Genomic DNA, 12,609 nt, shown 5'->3' with positions numbered 1-12,609 from the left:
TTGCTTTCCTAACGGTCAGATGAATACTAATTAATGAATAGCCGATAGAGATGGCGTGATTAATGGCATTAATATCACAGCGAATATCGAAGCATTATCGAAATTGACAATACGAAAATTCCTATTTTCTGTTCTATCTCTGATATCAATTATTAGACAGAAACGTCGCACGAGATTTCTCTCGAAGAATAAATAAAAATATAAATATAAGAAAATGCAATTGAATTTTTCACACGAATATTTTACTGGCAGTATCTTGGGAAATTTCGTTTTGAATATTTGGTATCGTTCTTGCGAAAATGGCTATTCCGAGACAATGTAGGTGCATATATTGAAAAAGTAATATTTTTAAAATTTAAACTGTGATTTTTTTTCTCAAAAATTCATTTAATAAAAATAATTTTGTTTATTCATAAACAATTAGCATTCAAAAATAATTTGATGCTAAGTAAATATTATAAATTGGAATTTTTATGATAATTTTCCATCAGATGGATTTAAATTGATACAATAATAATTTTTAAAAATTCTTTCTTATTTTAATATTTTCTGTGTTTGTCTAATTATGTTCGTTTTCTGTCTTATCTATTGTTTTTTTTATTTATGAAATTTTTGACAAGAAATCGTAAATTTACTGATAAAAGTGAAACACAATTTCCTTTCTTTTTCTCTTTTTCCTCTTTCATTTCAACACGTCGAATTTACTTTGTCTTTACTACCCTGTGACATAATATTCTTTTTATAAAGCCGATTTGTATATTTTTTATATAACAGTATCCAATTTTACTTAACATCATTTCAAAATGGAGTTTTTAACACAAAGCTTTGTGAGAAGATTTTATTTCACATTTTTCATATATCTATCTTTTTTCTTCTTCCTCCCATTTGAAAATTTAGTGAAAATATACCAATAATATTTATATAATAAAATATACCGTTGGAAAAAGATTCTATCACAATTGAAAATACTTCTAATTGTTATTGATAGAGAGAAATTATATATAGACGAACCAAAAATTTTTATTTTTATATTCCATCCTGAAGGAATAATATAAGAGATTATATTAAATTACGTTAAAATAAAAAAAGTTTTCCCGTTGTTAATCATTCAATCAAATTTTCAATATATATTATGTGAAAAAATTCTTTTTCTTTAATATTTTATTCTTTGATATTACGAACACTGAATTGTCGAACAAAAAAAGTTATAAATTATTAAATATAATTTATTAACTTCGATGTAAGAAATTAAATTCGAGTAATATGCAAATCAAACTTTTCCCTCGAATTACAACAATAAAAAGCCTATAATAAATTGCAAAAAGTCAATCTACTATAACTTTAAAATTATAATTCGAAAAAACAAAAAAACCATAGAAATTCAAAAGGAAAAACTATCGACCCACTTTTCAATTTTAATAACTCACGAAAAAAAAAAAATAGTAATTTCCATGCAAAAACGGAGAAATAAAATCCGCGTTGTCCAGATATCGTATTATCCCTCCCCCGCTATTATTTTCGCGATAAACACATGACAACATTCGCGAACAAAATATTCGATAAAGGGAAAGTTTCCATCCGAGCGCGCCCTCGTCCATTTCCCAAGTGCCGGTATCTGGCGAGTCCGGTCGCTTCCGAAAATTATGGTTAAAATTGTACCGATATCCGTACATTTTCGCGCGTTACACACATGCACACACACCCTCGTACCCTCGAACGAGGATTTACATATAGATTAGACGGATGTTCACGGCTTGAGAGGGAAATAGAAACGCGGCGTGGCTATCAATGGAGGAGGGAGGGAATCGCGTGACGATTTTGGCCCGATTTCAAACAGAACCGGTTCCAGACGCGCATACGTGTCTCGCGCACTCGTATTTCTATACGTCTACTTCCACGCGTTCCCTGTCAAGAAAATGTTAGATTAGAGCTTTATTCTTAGTCGGTCTTGGATGGTATCGTGTTACAGTGTTATTTTTGCTATCACTGTCGAATTTTTGTCGACGTAACGTGTAACGTAATTCGTGCTATCCATCGTCAATGGTTCGAAGAGTAATATCATAGCGTAAAGTTTTGTTTTGCTTAGTCGAATTTCGCGGGAATTTCGCGGCCATATTCGAGATCGATCTCTTCAGACACTGGCACTATTCCAACGAATTATTCCAACAGGGAATAACCTAGTATTTCGTGCGGTATATCGTATTGTAGCGTGTCGAGAATCAAACCTCCACTTCTGCTTTATTTCTTTTCCTTTTCTTATTCTTCCTCCACTTTTCGAACCTGGCGACGTGACTCTTCTCTCATTACGTAGCTTGAAAAGCCGTAGCGCGGAGAGGCCGTTGAACGTGTCGGTGGAAATCGATGATAGAAAAATCATATTCTATACATACATTCCTATGTATCTGTATTTTCAATGCCCCTCCGTCTTCCAGAGAGTTAATTTTTGTATGAATCTCGCGTGGTATATTCAGCATTTAGGATTGATTGAACTTGCGAATATTGTATTTTTTTTATGAATTTATGCAAATATTGCGAATTGAATGCTCTCAAATTATACGTTATATATTTATTTATATATGTATAATAGATTCAAAGTTTATCGTATTATTTATGGATTCTGATTATTATTCGACAAATTTATAATATCGTTGCCAATGCAATTTTTAATAGTCTGATGTTATATATAAGCTAAAAGATATTAAATCAAATATTGATTATTTCTATTGATGTTGTTCTCACAATTCTAAGTATCTTTCAATGAAAATGAAATATATATTGACAGGTAGTACGATTTCACTCACTCTCTTTGTAATTACTTTTTTCATGTGACAAACCGGTTTATTTTTCGATATTATGATGTCGTCATTTGCAAATATTAGTCGGATTTCATGGCGCGAAATTATATACATGTTGGTGAACTTGTTTCTTGACCGTTTCATACGCCACGTGTTGCATAAATTGTGATTCCAAACATTTTCGCGTTATAAATTCAACGAATGTTCTACGCGCCGTAAAAAATTGCACGTATTTTCAACATTCAGTTCAGAAAATATGTAAAAGTGATTGTAACACAATGTTTCAACGTTTCGTTGCGCAACTATTTACGTACTTCAATTATTCCATCGGTATGGCTCCAACTGGTGCCGTTAAATATGAGACTGTAAATTTATTTTTAACGAATTTGCTTAATGTTTTGTTTTTTCATGTCGAGTCACCACTTCATGTGTTCTTTACACATGTGAAAATCGTGCAATTTGCACACAATTTTCAATTCACTCGGTCAAATAAAGCGTTAAATACTGTTTTCTTATTGAAATCACTGCAGATGGCGATTGCATTTGTTTTTTTTTTTTTTTTAAATTAAATAGGACAAGAGGCTTTCAGTTTGTAAGAAAGAAATTTTTCCATAAAAGGTTTCTAAGTAAACAAAAGAACATTTATTCCTTCGTTATGTACTAACATCCCTCAAAAGCAATTACGAATGAAATTTCTAAAGAAATGTTGTTTTAACACAACTTCTTTTCATGATGGCTTTTGTCGAAACAAAAGAATAATATATAGTGGATAACGAAAATATAAAAAATTTTTCGAGAACTGTATATATATATCATACTTAAATTTCATAAAAATCGACAATTTTTTGAAAGTTGTGTCTCTTCAAAATAAAGAAATATATAAGAAAAACTCTTTAAAATATATCAAATAATTAATTTTGTTATTAATTTCTTAATTATACAATTTGATTTCTCTAATAATCTCGAATATATAATTTTCAAGGTATAATTCTTAAATTTGAAGTATAATTTGAAATTTTTCTTTTATCAAATTTTATTCGAAAATATTTGTTATTTCTTCTTTTTCTCTTTTTTATACATGATTGATAAAAATATACTGTTCTTATCGGCTTAAAAAAAGAAAAAAAGAAAAAGTGACGGCAGACAGCAATATCCTGAAATTCTGTGAACGAAAAGTGTTGGCGTATTTACGGATAGTAGGTGCTATTCAAGCGACACGCAATATTGCATCCATGATAGCGTGACGGTTTGTTGTTTTATTCCTGCTCCATGCCAGCTGGTGTTTGACTGGTATTTAATTTCTTTCGTTTGATCTTCTGTTTCAGGCGCTTTTGCAAGCACATGACGTAGCGGGACATGAAGTTTATGGCGAAGAAGCCACCAGAGTTACACCACCTCCTCTTCTCCCCTATCTAAACGGTGGCGACGATCTCGAGGGACAGAACGGTGATTTGGACCTGGAAAATGTAACACGCGTCAGGCTGGTCCAATTCCAAAAGAATACGGATGAGCCAATGGTAAGAAAAATATGTATATATGATATAATTGCATAAATTAAATGTCAAATAATTAAAGATTCAATTTCATAAATAACATTTTAATGATGTGTGAAATTTATGGAAAAGAGATTATCAAATTTTAAAAATTTTTTGTCTTTTATATAAATAAAATTTTCCTTCGATAAAAGGAAAAACAAGGAAAGGCGATAAAAAGATAGCATTACTTGTTCGGTTGCAGGGAATCACTTTAAAAATGAACGAAGATGGAAAATGTGTGGTAGCACGAATTATGCACGGCGGCATGATACACAGACAAGCGACCCTTCACGTGGGTGACGAGATCAGAGAAATTAATGGGATACCGGTGGCCAATCAATCTGTCAATGCCTTGCAAAAGATACTCGTGAGTACAATTGAGATCAAATCGCAGATATTGTGTGAAATATTATTGATTGATGTGTGATACCATGTTTTCGAATAACATCGCGTGTTTTACAATTGTTTTGTTTCCTTTCTTTGAAGAATATATAAATATATAATGAATCTCGTAATTGGAACAAACAATATCTTATTTCGTCGAATATTGAAATGAAATTATATAGAGAAGAATGAAATAATAGATATAATTAAAAAATGATAAAATTCACTTTTTTTTGTACTTTATTCAAAATTGGTGTTATTATGTTTTTATTCTGCATCATTTGAATTAATAAGTAGTTTATAAAATAATTTTTTTACACGCTATATTCTTCAGTTATTCATTATGTGATTTTAATATTAAAATAATTACGCGATATTTATATTCATCATTCGTATTGAAAATGATCTTTTAAGATAAATTCGAGCATACATATACATGACTGTATAAAATCCTACGAATATATAAAATTCTACGATTAAATCGATATCACAGGAAATCTGTCCTGATTTCCGATTCTGTTACATACAACCAATAAAATCTCCCATCATTTTGATATATACGTCAAGTTTATCGCTAGTTTCGGAGATTTGACATCGAATCTGACATTAATCCATGCTGGATATGCAGCTCTTTGCTTCATACCTACTAAATACTCAGTGATTCATACAAAAGAATGACATATATGCAGTGTATTAATCATCCATCAATTAAAAATCATTATCTTCGATGTTACAGCTAGATTTATTTATTTATTTACTTTTATTTTTAATACAGTTTAATAGAGTTTCTTTTTTGGAGAATTATTCTGCTTGAACTGACCTACATTTATTCAGATGGTCGGTAAAAAGTTATATTAAAATTTTTCTTCCACTTTGGCTCGAGAAAAATTATTTTTTTCGATGTTCGTATAACACTTCATCAAACATTAACAATTCGACTTTCTGTTTCAGCGGGAAGCACGAGGTTCGGTGACCTTCAAAATCGTGCCATCGTACAGGAGTGCGCCACCCCCCTGTGAGGTACAAGTAAGCCCTAAAACCCAAACCCAGTCCCAGAACCCAAGTACAACGAATAAACCCGTGGCCGCGGCAGTGTCGAGCACCAGCTCGGCCACTGCCGCGATCAAATCCGGGAAATCAGTGAAAACCTCCACGGCTACCAACGCAAAAGAGAAAAGTAAATCCAAGTCTTCTAAAAATAAAAGTGGCTCTTCCTCGACCGATAGTACACCTAGGCGACGACTTAACCCCTTATCAGCTCTCAGATCGCGAAAATCTTAAACTCGAAGAGTCTTTGATAGATAATTCGATAGATAGATTCGATAGTTCTTCTGATGTTCTTTGAATAGGAATAGTTCTAATAGGAATAGTTTTGTGTTGTGTTTCATCGAATAATTTTTCTGTAGTCACCTTTTTTCTGACTTTAAATTACAATCGTTTGGAAAATATTAAAATATTTCCTAGTAGAGCACTAGTTAGATGATATCTTATAATCTTGAACTTGTAGTCTTACTTGAAAATAAGTGAAATATTCTTTATCATATTTTATTATATATTCGTGTTCTTCTTTCTTTTTTGTTTTATATATATAATTTTTTTCGTTGTTTTTCTATTTTCGTTGATTAGTTTTTTAATATTGAATGATATTTCGTGTGATTTTCGTATCAAAATATATAATTTCGCATCAAGGATCGTTATCAGTAATAAGTTTAATACTTGTAAAGTTTTTCAATTTTAAGATGGTACTTATAAATTATTTTGATTATTGGAAATATGGAGATTCAAACAAAATTAAATAATATTCATGTGAAAATGTTATTTAACTTCATCGTTCATCAAAGGATATATTTCAAGAAGATTTATAAATTTTTCATTAGCAATCTCGATATTTATTAATGGAATACATAAAACAGTATATAATTGCTATTAGCTATACGTATACTTTATTTATTCCAAAAATATGTCAGAAAATTTGAAAGTTTATATTCAATTATTGGAATTTTTTTGTATACGATAATAATTATAATCATCGAACATGTGAATATTGAATATACTTCAGTTTTTGTTAAAAATTCACAAGAAATTATAATCTTTTTATTTGTTTATGGAAAATTATATTAAAATTATTAATGCAGTGCCAACATTAGATTTTGATTATTAAATTCAAGTATTTTATTAGAAGTATATTAGAATTTATTTTATCGTTATGAAAAAATATAGAATTTTATAATGTAATATTACAAAACACAAAGATTAATTTAATTAATTTTTAAATAAAATTTTGAAAACTAAAGTAAATTTAATCGAATAAAATTTCTTCTTTGTCTAATATCGATTTTACTATATAATTAGAAATATAAAAATTAAATAACACATAGTTCCATTTGTACAGTGATTAAATTCTTTAATTAGAAGAAAGCTATTTATAGTTTGTATAGATAGACTTGTCGCTTTATAAACTATATTAGAATATCTATTTCGTGTCACTGTGATGATAGAAATTAATTCCTTGGTATTCAGTTAGCTAGTTGTTTGATAGTCTGCTGCTCGCCAATATAGGGTGAGCTTAAATAACAGAATGCCATCTAACTTGAGATTAGATAAGGAATTTCATTTTAAACAGGTGAATTCCGATAAACAAACGTGCTTTTTAGAAATTTATTACTGAGAAAGTACGTACAAATTATTTCTAGTCCAATTTATATTCCCATTTTTTCTTTATCCTGTAAATTTTATTCATAATATTAGGTTGAGTAATCAGTTGTCTCTTTTCTAGAAAGAATGTTATTAATATCAACTATTGTGAATAAATGTACAAATCAGATTACATATTTATATTAGATATGATAAAAATTATTACAAAATTATTATTAATTTCTTTCACTAAACTTACTTAACACAAAAAATAAATGAATTAATTATCTAATATATTAATAATTTGCGCAAAAAAATGACTAATTAAATAAATTTTATGTAACACTTTCAAATTTTTAAAGAAATACAGACAAGCTTATTACTTAATCTAATATCTGAATAAAGAGAAGAAAGATATATATATATTAAATATTTTAATATTGGAATTTTCTAGTCTTTATTCACCGACAAAATGAAAGTTTTATTTCGGTATTTAGTCTTGTATTACGCGCCTAATCTTTTGTACAATAGTCGAGAATGATTTGGACTGGAATCGCATGGAACTTGAGAAGTTCCATGGATAGTCGGTAGTTTATACGTAGTTAAACATCAAGTTTCATGAATGGATAAACGTGGAAAGAGACAGTTCGTATAATAGATTACAGAGTACCTTGTGTACTCGAATCTGGCGTGTTTTGATTTGTTGGATCTTGGCTATATCTGGTGTTACGCTGTTTAGAGAACTCCTATGAAGCTTTAATAGTTAAATTTGTAGATGTTAAGTTTCGAATCTAAATTGCAATTTCAGTTTCTCTGAATTATTATTTATATATTTATATTTCGAGTGGATATTAATTTTTTCTATTTGATATTAAAAAAAAATTCTTATCAGATGATCGAATTACTAGGCAAAAAAAAAAATATATTGATATCATTTTATTTTATTTTTATTTAATAAAGCTTTGTTGATATTATTATATTAATTTGAAAAATGTGAGATTTTATTTATTATTATGTACTATTAAAAACTATTTTATTTTTATTTTTAAAATTATATTTCAAGATTTTCTTTCAATTTTATAATACATATTATATTTTAAACAATTTGCATATATACTTTATGCAAATATTTTTATTTCATTTCTAGAATAAAATCTATAAAGTAATTAAATTCATAAAAATTTATATGCTTTACGTATAAAGTAATTGAATATAAATTATTGGAATCTATTTCCTATTTTATTTAGAGATTTTTGTATACATTATAATATTATATGTTGTATACAATATAGAGAAGTTAATTATTAGAAGTTAATAATAGATTAATAATAATAGTCGAATAATAGAATATTTAGTTGCTTAATAAATTTCCTAGATTATAGGAAATTGAATCGATTAGAGAAATTTAAATATTTCAGATATAGAATTAGATCTTGAAACATAAAAAAAAAAAAAAAAATTATATATATATATAAAAGAGAAAGTTCATATAAATATATATATATATATATATAAACTTATGATATTATAATAATATATATATTCGTACCTGAACATTACAATCCCGTAATAATTGTCTTCAATTTGAGAACTCGTAGCTAATTTTTCTTTCTAATGCTTTTTAGATTGTAATCAAGTATTAAGCTTTGTACCTTTGGAATTGGGTGAGCTAAGAAGTAATTTCCAATTTTTCTCTAAATGTATTTTTCTAATATTCATTTATTAAATTATTTTCGATATAGACATAATAAATATTTAAGATAAGCAAATATAGTCGTTTCTCTTAATAATCCTGCAATCAGGGTAATATATCTTTCTTAATAATATTTTAAGAGGATAAAGAGTCGAACCTTTCTAAAAAGAATCCTCCGTCCAATAGTTTTAAAAAAAAACTTAATGTAAATAATAATTAGTTGATGCCTAGAATATAAAAAAGTTTAATGTTCTATAAAAATTTTTATCTTGTTTGAAAATTATCATTTTTTTTACTTAAATAAAATAATAAATTTATTTTCTTTTCCACTCATTTTTTGAGTAATCATTTTTATAGTAGTATATAGTGCATAAATATATAATTTATATAAATTTTTAAGTTACAAATAAGAATTATTGGAAATTACTTGTAGTTTTGCCTAATATTTTCAATTGATATTAGATAATTTTTATGCTCTAGGAACGAAGTTCCAACTAATAAATATAAATTTCATGAACCAATGGTTACTAAGAAATGAATTTAAAGGAATTACATCGAATTTCAATGTACTTGAAATTGAATTGCTGAAAGAATCGAAACTGGGTCAAACACGGATAGTTAATGCAAAAGATCGCTGTTCAATTTTGATATTTTTCAAAGTTTCTACGAAAGTGTTGTAATGAATCATTCATTAATCAGATTATGAAATTTGATTATTTAAAATGATATCAGATACTTTCGTACATCTTTTACAATTACAATAGAATTATATTATTATCACAATAATTATTTTTCGTGTAGTAATTTCTTTTATCCCGTAAAAATATTCAATCATAAAAAATATTCTCTACGAAAATATCGTTATAAAAAATAATTTCGTACATTGGTAATTAATACATTCACAAATTACGTTCATTAATTTTTTCATAAATACATCTTTTTGAATATAAATTTAGATTAAATAAAATAGTTTTCAAATCATTTTCTTAATGACTCGATATAAAACATCATCTGTTAGTTTTATTTAAAATTAATCGCTGTCAAACGAAAATTATCAAAAATTATCTTGCGTTTTTAATAAATCGAACAGGTATTAGAACAATTACGCACGTAAGAAATAATATTTTTCTAAATCAATAATAAACGCAGGGAATATAGAGAGTGAAATTAAGAGTAAAATGAGGTATCTAACACGGAGCACGAGGTAACGTTATAAATTCATTAGAGAAAGTACGTGGAGCAAGATGCAAGATTTTTTTGAAATTAAGCCAACCAGGATTTAATTGAGCCATTTCTACCCCTACAAATGAGGTTTTCAGTTACCTGCTAACGAACTCTGAAAAGAACGTAGCTGAATACAATGTTTTTTCTACTTTTTTTTTTCCAATGTTTTTACGAAGTCTTGACCTCGCTATAAGATACCATTTTTTCGTCTATCTTGGTGAAAAAGTTTTTCCAAGATAATTATTTTTTAATAACGATCGTATGATTTATTAAATGGAGCCGATAACTAAAGGTTTTCACTGATTTCTTTGAATGCATACATACAATACACACACACACACACACACACACGTACATACATATATATTCAAAGAATTATTACTACACTTAAACACTAAGACACTTGAGTCATATGACCAATTTTTTTATACCTATATTGAAGCTTAATTTACTGTTTCACGTATCGGAGAGAGAAATTTTGCTTAAAAATAATTATGATAATTTTTTTTCCTTTCTTGCATTATCAGGATATAATTTTAATTTTAAAAATTATTTATTATATTTCGTTTCTTTCTCTGTATTTGAACAGTAACATGTATAAATACAAGAAATATTCACTTTTCAGCTTAACATAGACATTATTTCAATATCCAGTGAAGCTCTCGACAAGAGAGCTCCGTTTTTATCATTTATCAATTATCAAGGAATAATTCTTTATTTGCAATTAGGTAAATGCAAAGTGAAACATACTTTGCGATTACAAATTTTATATGATGCTTTCATTTTCAGTTAATAACATCGTGAATATTAATCCGCAAATTATACGTTGTTCGTGCCATTTGTTTTAATTTATATTGGAACAACCAGATCATGAATTTAAATACCTCGTGAAATTGAAATAATTTTTCAAAAAAAAAAAAAAAATGCCATTCGATGCCACAATATGTGATTATTTAATTATCACGTTTTTATGCTTTTTTCTTTTCGCATATATAGATATTAGACACGTATAAGTGAATAAATAGCATATATATAGCGAAGAATTTTGAACACACATATACACTCACATATTTACATATGAAACATAAATACGATTTATCCCTTCTCCTCTTTTGCTTCAAGTATACATATGCTCACATATGTATATATTTATACGTAGAATATATATATTCGTCATTTAATATGTTCATTTCGAACAGTACGGATGAAAGTAATTTTGCGATGACGAGATATGTAAGGAAAGAAAATTTCTTTTCTTTTTTGAAAGTTTCATCACGACATGTCGATTCTGGGTAAATTGATGTTTACATTAGTACAAACAATTAAGTATTAATTACGAATTACAAATTAAGTATTGATTATAATTTGAATAATTATTGAAATTATTTAATTATACAAAGCACGTAATAATTTTTAATATTGAATGTTTTTCACTATTTAAAATAATTGTTTGATCATATGTGACATTTATTTCGATTACATACTAGTATGCTATTCTTGGTAATAAACATGAATTTATATATAAATTTATAATTTTAATGCACGATTACGTTTCGAAGGAAATTTGAAATTTTTTCCTCTTTAAGTCTTTTATTAATTTTTAAATAGGTGTTTTAATATTTGTTTCTCCCACATATATGGATGTAATCATATTTTTAAGTATTAAAAAATAATGAAAAAAAAAAGTGAAATTAATAGAAATAATACCCAGCATCGCATGACATACATTATTTTAAAAATTATTCCATGTTAAATCACTAAATTAAAATGCTTCATAGTCTTTCTAGATTTATCTCATAATTTGTAGCATTTATCGATAATTTCGACAACATATAGATTATGCAAGAATTCAGTCAATTTTTATAAGAAATTTTCAAAAAAAATTTAAGAATTTTCAATTATTATTCATAATTATTAGAATTATTATTATATAATAATTATATAATATTATTATATATAGAATAATATGTTACATAATATTAATTATAATTAGATTATTTGTCAATAATAATATCTTAACAAGGAAAATTGGTTAATCACTTGATTTGTGTGATATTTGAAGAGATTCTAAAATTAAATTTGCAAAATTAATTAAAAACTTCTTTAATTTACGGATAAATGCTGCAAACTCAAAAGATATTAAAGAAGCTATGATGCCAATTAACGCGTGATTTATCGTAGAATAATATGCAAACAGGGAGCGACGTGATTCATAGTATATATCATAGTAAAGAGTGATTTTCTCAAAAATAAGCAGAAAGTGTAAAATACTTTTTATCCGCATGAAATTTCCTTTTCAAAAAAAAAAAAAAAAAAAAAAAGAAAAAAGAAATCTCCACGGTTT

The 12,609-nt window shown here is 27.1% G+C and overlaps 1 protein-coding gene across 12 annotated transcripts in view; it reads left to right on the top strand.

Moving 5' to 3' along the window:
- Positions 1-12,609, top strand: part of CASK (peripheral plasma membrane protein CASK) — a 235,986-nt gene that overhangs the window by 202,400 nt on the left and 20,977 nt on the right. For 9 of the 12 annotated variants that reach the window (XM_086902908.1, XM_086902727.1, XM_086902771.1 and 6 more), the window contains 3 exons: positions 4,121-4,312; positions 4,533-4,697; positions 5,666-5,734. In XM_086902908.1, coding sequence (XP_086759034.1) covers positions 4,121-4,312; positions 4,533-4,697; positions 5,666-5,734 — 426 coding nt within the window. Of the gene's footprint in view, positions 1-4,120; positions 4,313-4,532; positions 4,698-5,665; positions 5,741-12,609 lie in introns of all 12 variants that reach the window. The other 3 variants (XM_086902861.1, XM_086902683.1, XM_086903179.1) reach the window with 1 other exon arrangement.

The sequence above is a fragment of the Apis florea genome, unplaced genomic scaffold, assembly GCF_048593485.1.
Source record: "Apis florea isolate Af1SG1 unplaced genomic scaffold, ASM4859348v1 contig_1603_pilon, whole genome shotgun sequence".
NCBI lineage: Eukaryota > Metazoa > Arthropoda > Insecta > Hymenoptera > Apidae > Apis > Apis florea.
Note: the sequence above shows the minus strand (reverse complement) of the source record. Positions and strands in the feature narration are given on the sequence as shown.